The 24,352-nt window shown below is 40.8% G+C and overlaps 1 protein-coding gene across 1 annotated transcript in view; it reads right to left on the bottom strand.

The window, feature by feature from the left end:
- NUP133 (nucleoporin 133) overlaps positions 1-24,352 on the bottom strand; it is a 77,537-nt gene that overhangs the window by 22,220 nt on the left and 30,965 nt on the right. The window contains exons 10-17 of the mRNA XM_049776416.1: positions 20,879-21,026; positions 19,596-19,753; positions 18,559-18,650; positions 11,781-11,944; positions 10,975-11,069; positions 6,041-6,265; positions 1,160-1,282; positions 69-168 (exon numbers count right to left, since the gene is read on the bottom strand). Of these exons, the coding sequence (XP_049632373.1) occupies positions 69-168; positions 1,160-1,282; positions 6,041-6,265; positions 10,975-11,069; positions 11,781-11,944; positions 18,559-18,650; positions 19,596-19,753; positions 20,879-21,026 (1,105 nt within the window). The remainder of the gene's footprint in view (positions 1-68; positions 169-1,159; positions 1,283-6,040; positions 6,266-10,974; positions 11,070-11,780; positions 11,945-18,558; positions 18,651-19,595; positions 19,754-20,878; positions 21,027-24,352) is intronic.

Below are 24,352 nucleotides of genomic sequence, written 5' to 3'. Positions count from 1 at the left end.
AATCAAAATAAGAAAAGGTGTTTTGCATTGCTAGTAAATATATTTGGTCTCAATGGTTACAATCTCACCTGTCCAAGGAATGTACTCTGGTTCTTTTTCTTGTGGCTCTTCTCTTCTATACAAGGAAATTTTATTTTGTCGATAATGACAAGCAGCCTGCAACATGTCCTGAAAAATAACTAGAACATGTTATTACATGCAGAATACAATTAGCTCCAGCTAAAAATAGTGTTTAAAAAAAACCCCATGTCTATTAATGAAGAAATAACACAAGAAAAATAAAAATAGCACAAGTCTGCAAGATAACATTTTGATAATTTCTGCATTTAAGAATTGTTTTACTAAAAAAAAAAAGAAAGAAAAAAGAATTGTTTTACTTCATAAATTAACCTCAATTATAAAAATTAAAGAATAACCAAAGTAGAAAAATTATGACTATACAGTGGATTAGCCAAACTAATGAAACATCTTAATAAGTAGCAAGATTTTGAGTTAAAAAAAAAAAAAAAAAAAAAAGGGGGGGCCGGAGAGATAGCATGGAGGTAAGGCGTTTGCCTTTAATGCAGAAGGTCATTGGTTCAAATCTTGGCATCCCATATGGTCACCCGAGCCTACCAGGAGTGATTTCTAAGCGTGGAGCCAGGAGTGACCCCTGATCAGCGCTGCCAGGTGTGACCCAAAAACAAACAAACAAACAAACAAAAACCAGAAATAATAAGACAGTTATATTAATACATTTGTAATATTATTTTCTAAGTAAAATTTATTCTGTCAAAAATAACTAGAACTTATTGAATCTTTTCACATGCAAAAAAATGTTAAAATGTTAACTAATGATATTTGCTTGTCTTTTGAAGGTAACAAATAGCTAAAATTGGGGCCGGAGAGATAGCACAGCAGCATTTGCCTTGCAAGCAGCTGACCCAAGACCTAAGGTGGTTGGTTCTAATCCCGACATCCCATATGGTCCCTGGTGCCTGCTAGGATCTATTTCTGAGCAGATAGCCAGGAGTAACTCCTGAGCACCGCCAGGTGTGACCCAAAAACAAATAGCTAAAATCTTACAAATTTCTTTATAGAATAAAAAATATGGTGTCAACCCACTTTCTTTTTAAACATATTCTGACCTTTGTATAAAATTTTGATTGAATTTTTGTACCTTAAGAATATTATTCACATTGATCACCACCTCAGCCCATTCAACTGATTCCAGTAACACATCCTTTAAGACTTGCTCTTCGTGGTCCAGTAAACACTCACAAATTGTATCTATCTGGGAGACCTGAGAAAAGCACAGAAAAGTCAACTACTTACAACAAAAATATGATGAGTAGTAATGACAAACTACCTAGAACCTATTCAGTGGGCTTTGATCATTAAGTCCACAGCCTCAGTTCATTAGTATAGGAAAAAAATTTTAAACAAACAACAAAAAGAGTTGAGTCTCTGTCACCTGCTTTTCTGCTTTTACCGTCCCTTCACCATCCTGCCCTCCTGGATTAAATGTATGTACACCTAACTTTCCAAGAGTAAAGACTGTTCAAGCAACAAAGTCATGGAAATTGAGCCTGAATTACTTCAAAGTAAAATTATAATTTATGGGGCTGGAGTGATAGTACAGGAGGTAAGGCACATGCCTAATCCCCAGAACCCCATATGGTCTTTGAAATTCTGAGTGCAAAGCCAGAATAGGCTTGAACACAGTATGGTGTGAACCCAACTCTCCCCATCAAATGATTTTTAATTTAATATTTTATTTTATTTCAGTTTTTGGGTCACACCCAGCAGCACTCAGGGGTTACTTCTGGCTCTACACTCAGAAATCACTCCTGGCAGGCTCGAGGGTCCATATAGGATGCCAGGATTCGAATTGGGATCCATCCTGTGTTAGCCATGTGCAAGGCAAAATGCCCAGGTAGTTCCGTTCGGGGTATGCAAATGTTTAATGCGATTTTTTTTCTTACTAATGCGATTTTTTATTGCGAATATTTGGTAAATGAAATCCCTTATGCGGCCCTGCCTCACTCTGACTTTGCCTCCTGCAGCCCCCAGGTAAATTGAGTTTGAGAACCCTGCTGTAAACTGATGATCAATTTAAAAAAATTTATGTGGGGGCCGGCGAGGTGGCGCTAGAGGTAAGGTGTCTGCCTTGCAAGCGCTAGCCAAGGAAGGACCGTGGTTCTATCCCCCGGCGTCCCATATGGTCCCCCCAAGCCAGGGGCAATTTCTGAGCACTTAACCAGGAGTAATCCCTAAGCATCAAATGGGTGTGGCCCAAAAAACCAAAAACAAAACAAAAAAAAAAATTAAGTGTATTGCTTTACATTCCTAGAGGAGAAAAACCCAAATGTATAAAAACAAGGAATTTCCCAAACTAAATACATTTATGGAATCCAATGGAAGCCTAAACATGAACATAGCTGAATCTTTCAAATAATTTTCAAATCACTTCACAATACATCTAAGACTGAAGAAAAGACTTCTTGGCATTGTCTACCAGATGCCAGGTTATAGTCACACTGTAGGAAAGAAACAAAATTAGAAACATTAGAGTGAAAAGTTCCCAAATATTGAGGCTGGAGAAATAGAACAGGGGTTAAAAGTACTTGTTTTGCTTGTAGCTGAATTCATTTTAATCACTGGCAGGAGTGATCCTAAGTACAAAGTCAGGAGTAGCTTCAGAAACTGTTGAGTCTAACCCAACCCAATTCCTCAAATGCAAAATACCCAAACTTAACAGAACTGGGAAAGAGCCAGAATTGTTTCTAAAATGAAATAACAGGATTAAGGGAGAAAGGCTAGTCCTAGTTAAGGAGGAGCTCCCTAGCATGCCTGAAAAGCGTGCTTCATAGAAGCTCAAAGTTAGTCTCAAAGAGATTTTAAGTCAAGTTGGCTGGAGAGATAGCATGATGGCATGGTGATTGCCTTGCATGCAGAAGGATGGTGGTTCGAATCCCGGCATCCATATGGTCTCCTGAGCCTGCCAGGAGCGATTTCTGAGCATAGAGCGAGGAGTAAACCCAGAGTGCCGCCGGGTGTGACCCAAAAACCAAAAAATTAAATTAAATTAAAGAACATTAAAAAAAAAAAGATTTTGGGAGGGAAAAAAAAAAAGAGATGTTAAGTCAACATCTTTAAAAGGAAAGAATAAAGTCTCCTGCCATTTGATATGATAGAAAGACCTAATTTTTTTTCTTTGATTTGAGACCACATGCAACAGAGCTTAGGGGCTACTCCTGGCTGTATTTGGAGGCTTGCTCCTGTTGTCACAGATTGAACTGACTTCTACAATGTAAAGCAAGCACTCACTTTTAAGCATTTTTTTTGTTGTTGTTGTTATCTCTGGCTCCAGTAATTTTGATTTTTTTTTTTTTTTTTTTGGTTTTTGGGCCACACCCGGTAACGCTCAGGGGTTACTCCTGGCTATGTGCTCAGAAGTTGCTCCTGGCTTGGGGGACCATATGGGACACTGGGGGATCGAACCGCCGTCTGTCCAAGGCTAGCGCAGGCAAGGCAGGCACCTTTACCTTTAGCGCCACCGCCCGGCCCCCTGTAATTTTGATTTTAAGATGAAGTAAGAACAGAATAATAGGAGATGGCTCAGAAATGTTTAGTAGAAGGACTGCTCACAAGATTTTGGTAGAAGAGCTCGGGCTGTGAGCACAGAGCCTGGGAGTGGAGCTACAGCAGCTACACTGCACAGTGCGATGAAGTACAAGTAGAAGGAGGGTGGTGCTCAGTTGGGAGCGGGCAGCAACAGCTCGGAGAAGAGCTCAGGCGTGCACGAGAGTTCAAGGAGCAAGGAAACCAGCTGGTGGGTCCCAAGTACCTGGAGCCAGCAAGGCAGCAGCCTGCGATGGCCTGCCACGCCATCACCCAGAATCCACTGGTGGTCCTGTACTATACCAACTGGGCACTGTTACCTGAAGATGCAGCATCATCAGCAGAAGCTGGCTGACTACGGACACACATAGGAGCTGGAAGGGCAGTAGGTGATGGTGCACTTCCTCCTAAGGCAGTACCAAATGGGGATGGAGAGCTACAATGAGGCCATCACAATCTGGCAGTATGCCTATAATCAGGCCAAGGAGCAGTGGCTCAATTTTAGAGACAGCACCCCCAGTGCTCTGTGTACTGCTAGAAAGAGGCATCAAGAAAAGACGCATCCACTGGGAGAATGAGCTGCACACCTACCTGGCACCCCTAATCAAGGTTGAGTGCAAAAGTGAGCTGGAAGAGTGCCAGCGCAGCTTCGAGGGAGATGGGGATGACTGCCACGCCTGGGCCCCACAGACAGGCACTGAGAACAAACACAATGGGTATCTGGCAGATAAGGTTGAACTCTTCCCCAGGTGGATAAGAGAAAGAAGTGAGCTATTCCCAACTACCTGTGCGGCAAGATCAGCTTTGTGCTATGAAGAAGCTGTGCATCACACCCAGTGTATCATACCTATGACCGCAAGGACACTGAGGAGTGCCTGCAATTTGTGAGTCACTTTAACTTGTGACCCGGAGCCCTCTGACCCAGGAGCAGCTCATCCATAACTGGCCATGAAGGAGATCATCAATGCCTTTATCTCCAAGAATGGCTGGGTGAAGGTCTTCTGAGGCAGCGAGTGCAAGAGCCTCAGTTCCCTCCTAAGGCCTGGCCTAGCTGGCTCCAGCTCCTGTACATAGTATGTGTGTTTCGTTCCCCTACACCCACCCCCACCCCTAATTCGGTTCTGCTTTCTGGGCCACAGCCTGCCTTGTTCTACTACTGAGTGGGAGGGAGACAGCAGGCAGAAATGGATTGAACGAAGACCCACTGCTGCCTCCACTGCACCTGCAATAAATCAGAGACACTCTGGGGGAAAAAATGGAGACCAACAAGCTATGAAGAAGAACAAGAGACGGCCAACATCAAGAGTATACCACAGTTACTACTAGGAAGTCCAAAAGGGAGCAGTTACTGGAGAAACAGAAAGAGAAGTCTAATGGAAATCATGATATCTGACAGAGGAAAAAGCAAACTTCTGTAAAAGCAGGCTAGGAAAGGAATGAATAATCACTCCAATTTCTGGCCCTCCAGTAGTGCTTCAATTCACTGTCCTCAGACTCAACAGGATGTCTGAAATGAGAGAGTTTACTGACAAAGCTACTGAATAGAGGAAGAGTTCAGAATAGATTTATAGAGATAGTAGGAAAGCATCAGGTTCATAAAAAAGAAAACCTGTGGGCCCGGAGAGATAGCACAGCAGCGTTTGCCTTGCAAGCAGCCGATCCAGGACCTAAGGTGGTTGGTTCGAATCCCGGTGTCCCATATGGTCCCCCGTGCCTGCCAAGAGCTATTTCTGAGCAGACAGCCAGGAGTAACCCCTGAGCAATGCCGGGTGTGGCCCAAAAAACCAAAAAAAAAAAAAAAGAACCTGTGGGGGCCGGAGAGATAGCACAACGGCAAGGCGTTTGCCTTGCATGAAGAAGGATGGTGGTTCAAATCCTGGCATCCCATATGGTCCCCAGAGCCCGCCAGGGGCAATTTCTGTGCATAGAGCCAGGAGTAATCCCTGAGCGCTGGCAGGTGTGACCCAAAAACCAAAAAAAGAGAGAACCTGTTCATCAACTCTGCAAGTTGATATATAAGCTTACAGGTATATTTGATATATACCTGATATGTACGTAAAACAAGTTCATATATATAAGTAAAAGTTATAAGTGAAATATTTTGACTCACACTTACATAAAATTTTAAATATCAACAAGATCTTCTGTCTCGGGGCCGGGCGGTGGCGCTGGAGGTAAGGTGCCTGCCTTACCTGCGCTAGCCTAGGAGACGGACCGCGGTTCGATCCCCCGGCGTCCCATATGGTCCCCCAAGCCAGGAGCGACTTCTGAGCGCATAGCCAGGAGTAACCCCTGAGCGTTACCGGGTGTGGCCCAAAAACCAAAAAAAAAAAAAAAAAAGATCTTCTGTCTCAATCTTTTTTCTGCTTCCTGTGTGATCAGTATATGACAAAGTTCGACAGAGCCACATTGAAGAAAGCAAGAGAACTCATCTTACCTCTCTGAAAAACACATCTGCTGGAGTCAGGTTGGATGGGACTTCACAGTCTCTCTTATTTAAAGCAAGCAATATTGCTGTGTTTACCAGGTCAGAAAGCTGAGAATGGTGATTCTTAAGAACAATGGCCGCTGACAACTTCTCAGCATGCTCACAAAGCAATAATCGAGTTGTCATTGGCACCCCCCTTACTGGTAAAGTACGCAGACGGTCAAATAATCCAACCTTGTGAAAAGACAAACACAAATTTTTAGAGCATTTATAGTAAGATACAAAAATAATAGATGTATTTCCAACAGATGCACAATAGGTACACATCCACTAGTTCAGTCTCCTTGCCTGTTTCAAATGCATAAGCACATAGAAAAATATAGATGCTCTTTTTTTTTTTTTTTTTTTTTTGGTGGGGGGGGGAGTGACACCAGCAGTACTCAGGGTTTACTCCTGGCTGTGCTCAGGTCATTCCTGGTGGTGCTTAGGAAACCATATGTGAATGCTGGGAATTGAACCCAGGTTGGTTGGATGCAAGGCGAATGAATGCCCTTCCTGCTGTACTATCACTTTGGCCCCCAAATGTTCTTGTTCTAAGATTATGATTAATACAAAATTCCTGTCCATTGCTGTTATTGCTACTTAACATTATTTTTCAAAATTACTAACTTCACTTAACATGCTATCTTCCAGTTCTAACTAGGTTGCAGAAAATTGATAACCTCATCTTTCCTTGCAGCTGCATAATATTCCACTGTGTATTGTATACCACAACTTCACAATCCATTCATCTGCAGGACACTTAGGTGCCTTAGCTATTATACTATGTGCTGCAATGAAAAATGCTGTGCAGGGCCCGGAGAGATAGCATAGCGGCGTTTACCTTGTAAGCAGCCGATCCAGGACCAAAGGTGGTTGGTTCGAATCCCGGTGTCCCATATGGTCCCCCGTGCCTGCCAGGAGCTATTTCTGAGCAGATAGCCAGGAGTAACCCCTGAGCACCGTCGGGTGTGGCCCAAAAACAAACAAAAAAAAAAAAAAGAAAAAAAAAGAAAAATGCTGTGCAAGGGCCGGAGAGATAGCATGGAGGTAGGGTGTTTGCCTCACATGCAGAAGAACGGTGGTTTGAATTCTGGCATCCCATATGGTCCCCCGAGCATGCCGGGGGCGATTTCTGAGAGTAGAGCCAGGAGTAGCTCCTGAGCACTGCTGGGTGTGACCCAAAAAACAAAAAACAAAAAACAAAAAAAAAAAAAAAAGAAAAATGCTGTGCATATGTCATTCTGAATGAATGTTCTGGGGTAGATGCCCCAAAGTGGAATTGTTGGGTTATGTGGCAGCTCAATTCTAAGTTCACTGAGAACTTGCTATACTGTTTTCCAGTATTGAAATAGACATCATATCCACCAGCTGTGGATGAGAGCTCCTTTTGTACCACATCCCCTCCAACAGATTGTTTCCAGTATTTCTGATGTGCTTGTCTCAGTGGTATGAGAAGATATTTCTACTCTTCTTTCCTTAATGACAGTGATGCTGAGTACTTTTTCATGTTCCTAATTGCCCTATGCCTGTGTTCTGAGAATTGTCCATTTCCTCTCCCCCAGTTCTTAATGGAGTTTTTGGATATTTTTGTTGCTGTCGTTGTTGATTTCTGTGAAAATTTTATGTACCCTCAATATCAATCCTTTATCTGGCATATTGAATATGAATATTTTTCCCAAGAAAGGTCCTTTAATTTTAGCTTGTGCTTCTTTCTCCATCCAGAAACTCTTTAATTTGATGTATTTATTTTTTGTTTTATTGCCAGTGGTATCATCAAAGATACCAGTCAAGTCCAAATCTCAGCACCTTCTGCCTATATTTCCCTCAGTGTACGTTATAGTTTCTGGTCAGATCTCAATGTCTTTGGTCCACTTTAAATTGACCTTTTATGTTAAGGTGTGAGATACAGACCCAAGTTTAATTTCTTACATGTGGTGATCCAGTTTCTCCAGCAGTGTTTGATTAAGAGGCTATTTTTACTCAATTTCATATTTTCAGCTCCTTTAACAAAAGTTAACTGTCCATAAATATGGAGATAACTTACTCCTTCAATTTCACTAACACCCAGGCTATTGGTTGTGAACAGGGGATTTACAATCCACTTTCAGAATTTTTCCACAACAACACTGCTATCTAAATGGGAGTAAATAGACCTAAACCTGCTTGTCCACTGAATGCCATCCCATTTTCAAATATCCCATCCCAGGGTCTCTATAAAAAATTAATCAGATCAGTATAAAATAGCAAGTTATATTAGTATTTAGATACTGGGAATTTAATACTGAGTTGATAGAACCCACAAAAATCTAAGGACGGGGCCCGGAGAGATAGCACAGCGGCGTTTGCCTTGCAAGCAGCCGATCCAGGACCAAAGGTGGTTGGTTCGAATCTCGGTGTCCCATATGGTCCCCCGTGCCTGCCAGGAGCTATTTCTGGGCAGACAGCCAGGAGTAACCCCTGAGCACCGCCGGGTGTGGCCCAAAAACCAAAAAAAAAAAAAAAAAAATCTAAGGACACTGGGTAGACGAAGAAATCCACCTGCAATGGCAGACAAGGACAGAAATCCAGGAAAATCCTGGAACTTCTAATTCTGAAATCACTTGTATCTCACTTACTATGTATTCTTTCCTCTACATAAATAAAAGACAAAAATTAGAAAAAAATATCTTGAGCCTCATAAAGGAGAACCTCAAACCGATACTTCATGCTGTGGCAACAGAAATCAAACAAGCTCTGGAGGAGAAATTCAATCAGTTCAAGGAAGAACTGACTTAGAATATCAAAGAGCCATACAAAAGGAATCGAGAGTTTAACTTAACTTAGAATTGAGTTGCCATAAAATCCAGTAATTCTACTTTTGGGCATTTACCCCTCCCCCCAGAACATAGAAGATATTGAAGATAAGATACAAGTCATTGATAATTAAGTAGCAAAAGAAAAGGGAAATAGATGAATAGAGAAGGAAAATTAGTTGGTGGAAAACAGCAACAGAAATCATCTCCAAATTACAAAAATAACAAAAGGAGAGGATAAAGTAAAATGGAAAAAAAGATAGGTGGAAGGAGTAACTGAGAATTTCACCAGTTGATGAAGGGAAACTTCTTCACAGATTCAAGAGGCCTACAGAGTAACTAACAAAAGAGATGCAAGGGCAGGAGGGATAGCACAGCAGTAAGGTGTTTACCTTGCATGCAGCCAGCACAGGATGGACCCCAGTTCAAATCCTGGCATCCCATATGGTCCCCCATGCCTGCCAGGAGCGACTTCTGAGTGCAGAGCCAGGAGTAACCCCGAGAATGGTCGGGTATTACCCAACCCCCCCCAAAAGATGAAAACAAAACAAAACACCGAAGACACATAGCAACTAAATTATGAAAACATGACAGAGACAGACTACTTAAAGCACTAATAGAGAAAAAAAACTCAAGTAAAAGAAAAATAATATAAGAATCATTGCCAATCTCCACTTGAGATCATACAAGCAAGAAAAGAGTAGTGACATATTCAAAGTACTGAATGAAAAACTCCCAACCAATCCTACAGGAATTATTGAAAGACATATTAAAAGCAAACTGACACTTGAAAAATAAAGAGTATCTTTAAAGAGTATCTCTTTACTTTAAAGAGTATCTCTACCACGCTGATACAAATAATTGTCTTCTGTCTGTTTGGGGGTTACAGTTGGCAGAGTTATTCCTGGTTCTGCACTCAAGAAACACTCCTGCGATCATAGAGACAGTTCACTGGTATGGCATTAATTTACCTTGCATGTGGACTATTTGGGTTCTATTCTCAGCATTCAATATGATTCAACAATAACCACCAGGAGTAATTACTGAATGCAGAATTATGAGTAACCACTGAGCACTGCTGGGTCTGACCCAAAAACTAAGAAAAAATGACCACTCCCATACTTGGGGGTTCATATAGGAACCAACTTGAGTGTGTCTATACAAGGTAAATGCTCTGATCCCAAAAAACATTAATACATCACACTCTGGGGTGGACTATAAGTTAACTGATATACTTAACTGATATACTGAATACTTACAACAAGAAAAATCTTGGTCTCTCCTCTAACCCCTACTAAACTGTAGCATACCTAAAATGCTAAAAATGATAGGACTGTGAGTAGCATGCTTGCCTTGCAAGTAGCAGATCAAGGTTTGAGACCCTGCACTCAATTCACAAGATCATGTAGGATACAAGGGATTGAATTTGAATGACCTGTGCAAGGCAAGCACCTTACGTACTGTATTATCTCTTCAGCCATAAAATACCATTTCTCTTTTTATTTTTCTCTTTTTTGCTTTTAAAATAATAAAATGCACTATTTTTTTTTTTGGGGGGGGGGTCCACACCCAGCAGTGCTCAGGGTTTACTCCTGGCTCTATGCTCAGACATCGATCCTGGCAGGCTCGGGGGATCATATGGAACGCTGGGATTCGAGCCACCATACTTCTGCATGCAAGGCAAACACCATACCTCCATGCTATCTCTCTGGCCCCAAAATGCACTATTTTTTAATGTTTTTGTTTGATTAATTTTTATTGTTAGATAGCCTATAACATACATATCCTGGAATGCTTACATTTTGGGGGTGGGGGAGACACACCAGTGGTGCTCAGGGTTTACCTCTGACTCTATATTTAGGGATCACTTCTGGTAGGGCTTGGGGACCATACGGGTTACTGGACATTGACTTGCTGTTCCAGCACCAGGGAACATTTATTTAATCAACAAAGAAAATGAAAACTAATCACGTTCTATCTAGCAGCAATTTCCCCTGAACCCGCAAATAATAGAAAAGGGATCTTTCATTATCCTGGGGAAGAATTTTACAAAAGGCACATCAAAGTCAGATATCTTGACAACCTATTCTTAGCATCTAGGATACTTACTTGATGAATAAAATCCATAAGGAAAGAATGGGCTTTCATCTTGTCTTCTAGCTGATGAAGAATAATCAGTGACGTATTACTGAATCCAGGTGCTTCTGTTGAAATACAACAATAAAGTGTAATCACATAATATACTAGTTTTAGAATTAAAAAACAGAGAAAAACCACTATAATAATCCTTGTCTAGAACTTCATTTTCTGAGATTTTAACTCAATCCATGATCAACTAGAATCTAAAAATATTACATACATCTAAGAGTATTTTTTGTTTGTCTTTAAAGGGCAAACTGGGAGTAAGGGTTAGGGGTGCTACCTGGGGAGCAAATCTTTATTAATTTGTTCTTTTTGAGGGACAGAATTGGGCTACACCTGGAAGTGCTCTGAAGTGCAAGTGAGTTGACTTGGTAGTATTTGGGGCTTGTTCCTGCTCTGTGCTTAGGAATCAATCACTCCTGCTAGTGATTGCTTGGGAAGAGCTAACAAATACCAAGTGCCTACTTATACCAATAATTTCATTTTAGAAATAAAATGCTGAGAAAACTAATGTCAGTTAATCTTCTTCAGATAACACAAAGAGGTTTGTTCCAATATTTACTTAGTTTCTACTCTGTTATGTTTATCTGTTCAGAGAGCCCTTTTCAAAATCTACTATCACTATTTTAAGTTATTTTATATTTAATATATTTAAATATACTTAATATTTAAAAAAATACATAATACATATATTTGAAATATACATTAATAAAAGAACAGATATTCTTCCCTAAAAAGATCACTCCCTAATATCAAACATAGAAAGCTCTTACCCTCAGGTACAGACTCAGCCCACCGTGGATCAGAGGCTGGGTAGTCATCGACCAGATCCACACTGATTTGGGTAACTGCTTTGTCTAATTCACAATCAGAATCCAAATCAGAGTTTAAAGAAAAAAGTTCGTCAACCATCGCTTGAGCATGACCTAAATCTTTTCTGAAATTGGAAAATAAAAGTATTAAAAGGAAGCAAACATTGTCCAAAACTTTTAGTCCAAAGTTACTCTTTTTTTTTTTTTTTTTTTGGTTTTTGGGTCACACCTGGCAGTGCTCAGGGGTTATTCCTGGCTCCAGGCTCAGAAATTGCTCCTGGCAGGCACAGGGGACCATATGGCGCGCCGGGATTCGAACCGATGACCTCCTGCATGAAAGGCAAACGCCTTACCTCCATGCTATCTCTCCGGCCCCCCAAAGTTACTCTTAACACATTTTATTTTCATATTATTATGTGGTTTTGGGGCCACATCTGATACTGTTCAGGAGTTGCTCCTGATTCTGTGCTCAGGAATTTCTCCTGGTGGGCTTGGGGGGACCATATGGGATGCCAGAGATCAAACCCAGGCATGCAAGGCTAGTGCACTGTACTACTGCTCCAGCCCCATAACATTTATTTGAAAAAGGAAACAACTTGTATGCATACATTAAGTCAACAAATATGTTGAAAAACAGTTCAACAGCATACTGAATAATACAGAATTGGAGACAAGTTCACACCCAAGACAATATAAAACAAGCCAACCTACAACAAATGAACAATTTTCACAAGGCTAAAGAAACTGAGGCTCTGGGTGAAACTAACAGTATACTGTGGGTAAGGTGCTTGCCTTCAACTCTATCTAAGAAAAGACACCCTTGGGGCTGGAGTGATAGCATAGTAGTGTTTGCCTTGCATACAGCTGACCAGGGATAGATCTGGGTTGGATTCCTGGATCCCCAGCAAAGAGCCAGGAATAACCCCAGATTGCCACTGGGTGTGGCCCCAAAACTAAAAATAAATAAAATGAATAAAGAAATAAAAAGATACCTACTAAGTGGGAGAAGATATTTACAAACAATATATGAATAAAGGACCAGAGAGATAGTACAGGGGATAAGTAGATTGCTTTGCAAGTCATTCAATTACTAGCACTGCACAATAGGTTCTCTGAAAATCATTAGGAGCCCCGCACTCCAAAAAATTTATATCAGATAAAAGGTTAAAATGACAGATACATAAAGTACTCAAAATTCAAATCAGAAAGATAGTACAGCAGGTACATTGTCTTGGCCCAACCAGGTTTGATCCCCAGCATCTCAGAGCCCACCAGGAGTGATACCTGAGAGCAATGCCAGGAATAAACCCTAAATATAAAGGCTCAAAAAACAAGCAAAAACAAAAGATACTAGTAACACCATTTTGGGTAAGAATATAATGAAAAATGCCACCTCATTTACAGTTAGTGGCAATGTTGTCTGGCTCGTCCTCTATGGAAAATAAAGGTGCCAGAAAGATAATACAATGGTAGGACCTTTGCCTTGCAAGTGGTTGACTTGGTTTAACTTCTGGCATCCTATATAGTCTCCATGAGTAACCCCTGAGCACTGCAGAGTGTGGCCCAAATCGCCCCCCCCCCACACACACACACACACAGACACAAAGAAGTAAAACTAGGGGCTGGAGTTATAGCACAGCAGGTAGGGATTTAGCATGTGTCTAATCTGGGTTTAATCCTGGGGATCTCATATGATCCCCTGAGCCTGCCAGAATTGACAGTTGTGCAAAGCCAGGAGTAATACCAGAGCACTGCCAAATGAGGAGGGTGTGGGGAAGAGACTGTTAAAAGAAAAAAAGGATAGATCTTTTTCATATGACACCCTCCTCCAAAGAAATAGCTACAAAAATAAAATAAAAAAGGTGGGGTTGGAGCAATATAGGTAAGGTGTTTTGCCTTGCATGCAATCGACCTGGTTCAATCCTTGATATCCAATAAGGTATCCTTATCAGCGCCAGCAATTGATTCCTGAATGCAACCATTGATTTCTGAATGCAAAACCCTTAGCATCATTGAACGTGACCCAAAACAAAAACAAAAAGGAGAGAGAAGGGCTGGAGTAATAGGTAGGGTATTTGCCTTGCATGCAGATAACCTGGGACCTACTCAGATTTTATCCCCGGCAGCCCATGTGGTTTCCTGAGCCTGCCAAGAGTGATTTCTGAATAAAAAGCCAGGAGTACCGCCAGGTGTGGTTCCCCCACCCCCCAAAAAAAAAGAAAAAGAAAAAGAGTTGAATTTAGGGTTGTTTTTATTTTATTTATCTTTTAATAATATCTTTAAGCACCATGGTTACAGTAAGTGGTTTTATTTTTTATTTTATTTTTTGTATATATATATATTTTTTTTTTCTTTTCTTTTTTTTTTTTTTTTTTTTTTGGTTTTTGAGTCATACCCAGCAGCACTCAGGGGTTACTCCTGGCTCTATGCTCAGAAATCGCTCCTGGCAGGATCAGGGGACCTTATGGGATGCCTGGATTAGAACCACTGACCTTCTGCATGAAAGACAAATGCCTTACCTCCTTATCTCTCCTCGATGGTTATTTTATTGGCTTTTGGGTCATAATCTGTGGCACTCAGAGGTGACTTCTGGCTCTGAGCTCAGAAATTGCCCCTGGCAGACTCAAGGAACCATATGGGATACTGGGATTTGAACCACCATCTCCTGGATTAGCCACATGCAAGGCAAATGCCCTATCACTGTGCTATCTCTTTGGCCTGGTAAGTAGTTTTTCAAAGATTCTTCCTTAGAGCTTCAGAAGCCAAGCCCTAATTGACACAATTATTCCAGACTTAAGACCTACAAAATTGGGACAAAATGTACTCGTATTGGCTTTTTTTTTAATTGGAGCAACAGCTAGCTGAACTCAGGGTATCTAGGGCTGCTTGTGGTGATGCAGACCTGATAGTTCAGCGTTCAGGCTGGCAGTGTAGTGATCAGGCCCAACAAAGAAAATACCAGCCTTCACTCTAAGGTGCTCAGGAAACATTTGAGCATAAGAAACCAGTACTCAAACTCAGAGTCTCGTGTACAGGAAGCATATGCTTTACCACTTGGAGTAAACTCCAAACTCAGACATTTTAAAGCTACCCAGTATGTGTACCCAGTATGTATACATACCCAATATGTATCAAATTATTTGATACAATAATCACTGGAAACTAATACAATGATGATGATAACCAATATCATTATCTGTTAAATCAGACATAAATCTGACAGAATTATTAAAGAATAAAATTAATCATGATAAAACCATAGGTGGTTTTTTTTTTGGGGGGGGAGTGTTTTCTTGGCAGGGAAGTACTTGGAGGCTACTCAATATTTGTCTAACCAATTTTGAGTCACTCCTAGCAGAGCTCCAGGTACCATATAGTGACAGGGATGGAAACAAGGCCCCTTGCAGGCAAAGCATGTACTCAATCTGCTAATTTATCTCTCTGGGTTGAAAATGCAAGTCATAATCTTCTAGCCAAAAGATAAAATAGCAGCTGATATTTCCCAGATACTCTGGTTTGGTCTGATATCTTTTTGGCATTCTGAGACTGGCAGTGTAGATTCCCTTTTCTGTATCAACTATGCAGCCCAGCACCAAATCCCACCATAAACAGCCCAGCAATGCAAATAAATTCAAATATGAGCAGCTGAGTCTTCTTAGGTAAGACTGAACTATAAAGCTCAAAACTGGGACTATTTTTAGAATGGGACTGGGGCAAGCCCCCACATCTGAAGAAACTCTGTCCACATCCACCATCTTTCCAGCAGAAAGAGAGTCCATTTTCTCTACAAGCTTCAAAGAAAACAATGAGCACTGACACTTCCCAGGTAGTCCAAGCTGATACTTCTGTGACATTTGGGGGGGAGGGGTGTCACACCCGGTAGTGCTCAGGGATTCCTCCTGGCTCTGTGCTCAGAAATCGCTCCTGGAAGGCTCAGGAGACCATATGGGATGCTGGGATTTGAACCACCGTCCTTCTGCATGCAAGGCAAAGGCTTTACCTCCATGCGACCTCTCCGGCCCCTCTGTGACATTCTTAATATTGGGAGGAAGAAAAACAAATTCCCCTCCTGCACAAATCATAGCTGTCCAGTGCTACAATTTACATCCTCCCAAAGAAATAGCTCAGCTCCATGACTTAATCATATCAAACTGCCAAGTCACCAAATTTGTTTCAGATCTATAAATTCTGGAGACCTCAAAATTTTTTATCAGGGTCATCCCACTAATATCACAGGAAATCTGATGGGAAAGTTACATAGTAGCCTACCAAGCTCAGTGAATCTAAACAGTAACATAGATAGCTCAACTAGCACCAACCACACCCCAGTAAATTCTTTGACAATGATTTTAGTGACATAATGTAGAGATAGAACAATCATTTCAAAATGTCCCTTGCTGGGGCTGGAGAGATAGCATGGAAGCAGGGCATTTGCCTTGCATGCAAAAGTACAGTGGTTTGAATCCCGGCATCCCATATGGTTCTCCCAGCCTGCCAGGAGCAATTCCTAAGTGTAGAGCCAGGAGTAACCCCTGAGCACAGCTAGGTATGACCCAAAAAAACAAAACAAACAAACAAAAAAAAAACAAAAACAAAAAAAGAAATGTATTTATAGGGGTCGGAGAGATAAGATAGCATGGAGGTAGGGTATTTGCCTTGCATGCAGAAGGACGGTGGTTCAAATTCCGGCACCCCAAATGGTCCCCCGAGCCTGCCTGGAGAGATTTCTGAGCATAGAGCCAGGAGTAACCCCTGAGTGCTGCCGGGTGTGACCCAAAAACTAAAACAAACAAACAAACAAAAAAAAGTCCCATGTTAAGCCAGGTTTTGATAATTCCATTTGCCTTTGTGTTGTAACAAACAATAAAAAGTAAATTATTTGTGTCTTCAAGGAAGCAGGCTATGGTGATAGGTGGGAAATTGGGGACACTGGTAAAAGGAAGGTCAGACTGATGGTGGGATTAGCGTTGGAACACTGAATGCCTAAAATGACTATTGTGGACAACTTGGTAAATCACAGTGTTATAATAAAATTCAAAATTTTAAATTATAGTCTATTCATTCAAATCTCAGCAATAAGACAATATCATGCCACAGAGAAAAAGAAGGCTTAGAAAAACAACACAAAACTTATCTAATAGTGCCCTCTCCTGGGCAAGAAATGTGCTCACAGTATATCATTATGTTAATATAGAATGTAAAAACAGTAATAAATAATAATAGCAACACAATATATCCTTTCATGAAAGTAAGCCACACCACCGTAGATAACATTATGATTGAGCCTGTGGGATCATGGACTCTGAATATGTGTTCAGAACAAAGATCTGCTTGATAAAATGAATAAACTGATTAATTGCATCTGCTCTTGAAAAGGCTGTCTGAAGTCTTAACCTGAGGGGCAGAGAAAAGGCTGAAACATAATTATCCTAGTATTTGTTTAAATAAGGAAGGTACGAGGGGCCGGAGAGATAGCATGGTGGTAGGGCATTTGTCTTGCATGCAGAAGGTCATTGGTTTAAATCCTGGCATCCCATATGGTCCCCCGAGCCTGCCAGGAGTGATTTTTGAGCATTGAGCCTGAGTGCTGCCGGGTGTGACCCCAAAACAAAAACAAGCAAAAAAGGAAGGTACCAAGAGTATATCAGACTCAGAAAACATACGGGCAACTGAAATGATTAAGTTTTCCCCCAAACTATTAAATAGTTCACTGGCAAATATGACAGACTAATAAGCATATTTATTCAATTTCCAGATCTCTCACCGTGGCCGTACACTATGTCTTTGTCAACAGGTATCACCATTTGTGAACCAAGGCTTGCTATTTCTAGAACCCAAGAATAAATATGTAAATAAGATTAAGATAGCCTACTCTATCAGACAACATGAAATAGCTAAAAACTGACCAGTCGGGCCCGGAGAGATAGCACAGCGGCATTTGCCTTGCAAGCAGCCGATCCAGGACCAAAGGTGGCTGGTTCAAATCCCGGTGTCCCATATGGTCCCCTGTGCCTGCCAGGAGCTATTTCTGAGCAGACAGCCAGGAGTAACCCCTGAGCAATGCCAGGTGTGGCCCCCCCCCCCAAAAAAAAACTGACCAGTCAAAATTCAAACCCCCCCAAATGCAAGCAATCTAGCAGAGATAGTTGGAAACTGACCACACAATCAGCAATTAAATTCAGAATCACCTGAAAGCAATTCATATAACAGAATCATAAGCTATATAATGTGCTAAGTTCTGTGGCATTGTGGCACATAGCAGAACCTCACTGGCTAAATGAGAATTTTTATAAAAATGAAAATGTGGAGCCAATCTGTCTTAACAATGTATTTAATAGACACCTGCAAACTATCTTCATAATCATCATTTTTTAATGAGAGGAAAATAAATTATACCATGTTTACATTATGGCTCCCCCCCCAGCCTTGTGGGACTCAAATATCATGTTCAATTTAACAGTTTATTGAAAGTGTTGAATCTGGAGTAGAGAGATAGTATAATGGTTAAGGAACTCACATTGTGCGTGGCTGACCTAGGTTTGACTCTGGTACCTATATGGAGCCAGGAGCCAGGAGCCCTGAGCCCTGCAGGAGTGTTCTCCAAGTCTGGCCACAAAATAGTTTTGAAACCACAAAAACATTTTCTTATTTCTTAATGGCATCATTTCTCCAAGTTGTTACCAGTCAATAAATAAGCAACATGTCATATCGTATCTTTTTTTTTTTTTTTAATTTATACCTGCAGTATTGTAGAAAAGCAGCTTTTAGCAATTTGGTTTTATCATCCTGGGCTATCATTTCATTCTTTGTAGAAGCCTCAAAAACCATATTCTGTAAAATAATAATGTTTTATTTATTATTTTTAACCAGTGAATAAAAGCTACACTTAGGACAGCCAACAATAGACATTTAATGGAATATGCTTTTCATATTTTCTATTCAAATGGTTTAAATACTTAAAACATTTATTTAAACAAGAAAAAATGCATCAAATGATGAATCAAAGTCCTATTCAAAGTGTATACAGGGACCAGAGTGATAGTACAATAGATAGGGCATTTGCCTTGCATGTAGCTGACCTGGGTTCAATTCCTGGCACTCTATGTGGTCCTGAGTCTGCCAGTAGTGATCCCTTAGCAGAGCAAGAAGAAACCTCAGAACACTGCTGGTTATACACCCACCCCCAAAGAATCACATAAAGTTGCATAGTAAAGAAAATATAACTAACATATCATGTGATTTGATGAACCACAATTGTTATAAAGAAAAATATTTTAAAGTTATATTGATATGATAAAGACAAAAGTAGTGAGTTATTTCAAAATTTCATCTTCAATATCAGGAAACTGATAATACGTAAAACTGATTAAGTGAAAGGTAACAATATATCAATTACTTATAAATATTGAGAAAAATACTACAGACTAAAAGTAACTGCCTCTAGAAAAGAGAGGTAATGAGAAATGATCACAACTCTTACTATTAACTGACTTTGGTGGGGAGAGATAGAGAAACAGTATGGGGGTTACAGAGCTTGCTGTGCATGCATCTGAGATGGGTCCACAGGACCTGCAAGGTTCCCTAAGCATGAGAAGGCAGAAATGCCTATGCAGCGCTGGGTTTGGCCCAACACAGCCCTCTGGCAACCCTCCAAAATATAGAACTTACACATTTCCTAAGTAAAAAAAAATGACGTATTTGAAGACAGAGAAACTGACATTTTAAAATAATATAGAAAAAAAAGGTGTTTTAAATTACAACATATGGAGCTGCTACCTCATTGCCTGGTCCAGCAACTGAAGATGCGAGGGAATCTTCAAGATTCTCTGCTAAAACAGACACATTTTCCCTTGAAGTTACAGACACCAACCCACTGTTTCTAGAAAAAAAGACTGGAATTCCACCACAAGAACCAGCTCCTAAAATACCATCTCCTAAAAACAGAGAAAAACAACAACAAAAGTATACATTAAGTTAAGAATTAAGTTAAGAATAATCTAATCTTCTAAAATCTACCTAAGCATAAAATCTTGATGATTTTTTCTTTTACAACATTAATACAATTTTTAATTCATATCTTTAATCCCAGATCAAATATTAAAAATCTTCTATAGGAGAAGTTTCTGAGTCTTTCAACTTAAAGATAAAAACTAATTTTTCAAAAGAAGATAATTAGAGTCACCATGTTCAAACCAGGCCAGCTCCATAAACCACACTCTTTTCTCAAATGAGATGTAAACTGAGCCATGGAAAGATTATGGCTACCCCAGCCCACAAAGCAGAAAGCTGGCCATCTTGGGAGGGGAGGGCAGGTCAAGCCCCTGCCCTCCCAAAGCCACTTTTGCTGCCTCCATCTTCCAGAATCACCTTTTCCCTGATGGCAGACACCAATCAGCTGATAAGGCATCTGATTTGGAGCCACAACCAGTGGTGCTCAGTGTAAGACAAGTGCCCTGTCATCTGTACTACTGATCTGGCACCTATTAAAAAACGCTTAATGTGTTAATGTTCACTTTGTGAAATTTTTTTTTCCTTTTTTGATTTATGGGTCACATTCAGCAGCTCTCAGGGGTTACTCCTGGCTCTGTGTTCACAAGTCACTCCTGGCAGGCTCAGAAGACCATATGGGATGCCGGGATTCGAACAGGGGTCCATCCTGTATTGGCCACATGCAAGGCAAATGCCTTACTGATGTGCTATCGCTCCTGCCCAATGTTTTTATTTTTTTTGGTTTTGTGAAAATATTTTTAAGCTCCCATTTAAATTGAATAAATATTAGCTATTGTGGTGATGGGAAAAAAGTGACAGTTTTGGAAGCTAGTACTCAGTAGTTCTTGGCACTTCAGGGTAAAATGTTACTATTGTGCCCTCCCAACATATATTAACAATTTGGGAATTTTATGCCTCTTTTGTTTTGTTTTTTTCAGTGGGTCACTGAATTTAGATACTGGAAGTGTGATCCCAAATGTTACCAATATTTGGAGATGTTATGCTTAAAACAGTCTTACAACTTCTAAAATGACTACTAAAATGACATGCTTCTAAAATTGCTACCATACCTTGTATATTAAAGACAATTTTCTCCTGAGGAAGAGAAAACTTTCCAGTTCCCGTGGAGCACACATAGACAGCACTCTCAGTATACAGATAGGCAGTTTGGTTTGTTAAATCTGGGACCAGCAGTTGACACATAATCAAGTCATGAGACTGAAAATTAAATTTAAGATTAAAAGTGAATGATAAATTTAACAATATATATATATATAATTTCATAATGCACATGTAACGATAAACTGATCATTAACTTTGTCTTTATGTGAAGACAAAAAACAATTTATGGTAATTTCCAAAATAAGAAAATTTTACAGGGGCCAGAGTCATAGTGTAGCGAAAAGTGCTTGCACGCAGCTGACCCAGATCCTCGGCATACCATATGGTCCCGAGTCCACCAAAATGATTCCTGAGAGCAGAGTCAGGAATGAGTCATGTGTGGCACCATGTGTGGCACAAAAACAAAAACAAAAAAATTAAAGAAAGTTTGCTGAGATGCATATAATTAGCAAAAAGAAAAAGAAAAAAACAAACAAATCTTCATAGAGATTTTTTTTACTAGAAATCAATAATAAAAGTGAGGGATAAAGATTAGTTCTTATTATTTGACTTAGAACCAGAAGTACTGATTCCAATTGATTCCAAGTAGGTATTTTGGCTTTACATCACTATCAAAAAATTAAGCACCCTTCCTTGGAGGCAGGCTGGGTGAGGGCAAGCAGAAAACAGGGGATACTGATGGAGAGATTGGTATTAGAATACTGTACATCTATAACCCAATCATAAAAACTCAGTAACTGTGTGCTTCATGATGATTTAAAAATTAATTTAAAAAAGATATGAAGCGGGGCCGGAGAGATAGCACAGTGGCGTTTGCCTTGCAAGCAGTCGACCCAGGACCTAAGGTGGTTGGTTCAAATTCCGGAGTCCCATATGGTCCCATGTGCCTGCCAGGAGCTATTTCTGAGCAGACAGCCAGGAGTAACCCCTGAGCAGTGCCGGGTGTGGCCCAAAAACCAAAAATATAGATAGATAGATAGATAGATAGATAGATAGATAGATAGATAGATAGATGATAGATAGATAGATAGATAGATAGATAGATGATAGATAGATAGATAGATAGATAGATGATAGATAGATAGATAGATAGATAGATAGATAGATAGATAGATAGATAGATAGATAGATAGATATGAAGCACCAAGAAATTAATTTGTTCATATATCATCAGAAATAAGGGGTCGAAGTGATAATATAGCAGTTAGGATGTTTGCCCTGCAAGCAATGGACCTGGATTTGATCCCCTACCTCCAATATGGCCCCCCAAGCCTGCAAATTATAACCCGAGTACTGCTGGGTTGTGGCCCAAAAAACAAAAAAATTAATCAGCCATAAAAATAGAGGGCTGAAATGATAGCACAGCGGTGGGGCGTTTACTTGCATACAGTCAATCCAGAATGGACCTGGTGGTCCCCCAAGCCTGCTAGGAGTGATTTCTGAATGCAGAGCCAAGATACAATATACATTAAACATGGATAATGAGGGCCAGAGCGATACCAGGTTTGATTTCCGGCATCTCATGTGGTCCCCTGTGCCTGCCAGGAACAATTTCTGAGTGTGGAGCCAGGAGTAACCCCTGAACGTTGCCAGGTATGACCCAAAAACCGAAAGGGAAAGGGAAAGGGAAAGGGAAAGGGAAGGAAAGGAAAGGAAAGGAAAGGAAAGGAAAGGAAAGGAAAGGAAAGGAAAGGAAAGGAAAGGAAAGGAAAGGAAAGGAAAGGAAAGGAAAGTAATGGAAAGGTTGGGGATGGGGAAGGGAAAGGGAAAGGGAATGGGAAAGGGAAAGGGAAAGGGAAAGGGAAAGGAAAAGGGAAGGGAAGGGAAGGGAAGGGAAGGGAAGGGGAAGGGGAAGGGGAAGGGGAAGGGGAAGGGGAAGGGGAAGGGAAGGGAAGGGAAGGGAAGGGAAGGAAAGGAAAGGAAAGGAAAGGAAAGGAAAGGAAAGGAAAGGAAAGGAAAGGAAAGGAAAGGAAAGGAAAGGAAAGGAAAGGAAAAGGAAAAGGAAAAGGAAAAGAAAAAGAAAAGGAAAGGAAAGGAAAAGGAAAGGAAAAGAAAAGGAAAGGGAAAGGAAAGGAAAGGAAAAGGAAAAGAAAAGGAAAAGGAAAGGAAAAGGAAAAGGAAAGGAAAAGAAAGGGAAAGGAAAGGAAAGGAAAGGAAAAGGAAAAGAAAAGGAAAAGGAAAGGAAAGGAAAGGAAAGGAAAAGGAAAAGAAAAGAAAAGAAAAGGAAAGGAAAGGAAAAAGAAAGGAAAAGGAAAAGAAAAGGAAAGGAAAAGGAAAGGAAAAGAAAAGGAAAAGGAAAGGAAAAGAAAAGGAAAGGAGGGCCTGGAGAGATAGCATAGCGGTGTTTGCCTTGCAAGCAGCCGATCCAGGACCAAAGGTGGTTGGTTCGAATCCCGGTGTCCCATATGGTCCCCCGTGCCTGCCAGGAGCTATTTCTGAGCAGCCAGCCAGGAGTAACCCCTGAGCACTGCCGGGTGTGGCCCAAAAACCAAAAACCAAAAACCAAAAAAAAAAAAAAAAAAAAAAAAAAACGGAAAGGAAAGGAAAGGAAAGGAAAAGGAAAGGAAAAGGAAGGGAAGGGAAGGGAAGGGAAGGGGAAGGGAAGGGAAGGGAAGGGAAGGGAAGGGAAGGGAAGGGAAGGGAAGGGAAGGGAAGGGAAGGGAATGGAATGGAAGGGAAGGGAAGGGAAGGGAAGGGAAGGGAAGGGAAGGGAAGGGAAGAGGGAAGGGAAGAGAAGAGGGAATGGAAGAGAAGAGGGAAGGGAAGGGAAGGGAAGGGAAGGGAAGGGAAGGGAAGGGAAGGGAAGGGAAGGGAAGGGAAGGGAAGGGAAGGGAAGGGAAGGGAAGGGAAGGGAAGGGAAGGGAAGAGGGAAGGGAAGAGGGAAGGGAAGGGAAGGGAAGGGAAGGGAAGGGAAGGGAAGGGAAGGGAAGGGAAGGGAAGGGAAGGGAAGGGAAGGGAAGGGAAGGGAAGGGAAGGAAAGGAAAGGAAAGAGGTAAACATGGATAATGAAAACATTAGTTCTAATATAGATAAAAGTAGATAACAGCAAATACAAAAATTATACTATTAAAGAATTAAAAATAAAATATTAAAGCTCACATAAGAATAAGGGCTTTAGGGGCCAGAGAGATAGCGCAGTGGTAGGGCCTTTGCCTTGCACACGGCTGACCCAGGAAGAACCTGGGTTCAATTCCCAGCATCACAAATGGTCCCCCAAGCCTGCCAGGAGCAATTTCTGAGCACAGAGCCAGGAATAACCCGGGCACTGGCAGGTATGGCGCAGAATAAAAAAAAAAAAAAAGAATACACTTGGTTTGCTAACATATCTTTGCTATTATAAATAATGCTGTAATAAAGAAAAGGTATATATGTCAGGAACATTCCCTTACTGCTCAAAATAGGACTATTTTGGCAACAACATC

This window comes from Suncus etruscus, chromosome 7, assembly GCF_024139225.1.
Source record: "Suncus etruscus isolate mSunEtr1 chromosome 7, mSunEtr1.pri.cur, whole genome shotgun sequence".
Lineage (NCBI taxonomy): Eukaryota > Metazoa > Chordata > Mammalia > Eulipotyphla > Soricidae > Suncus > Suncus etruscus.
This window is presented reverse-complemented; position numbering and strand designations above follow the sequence as displayed.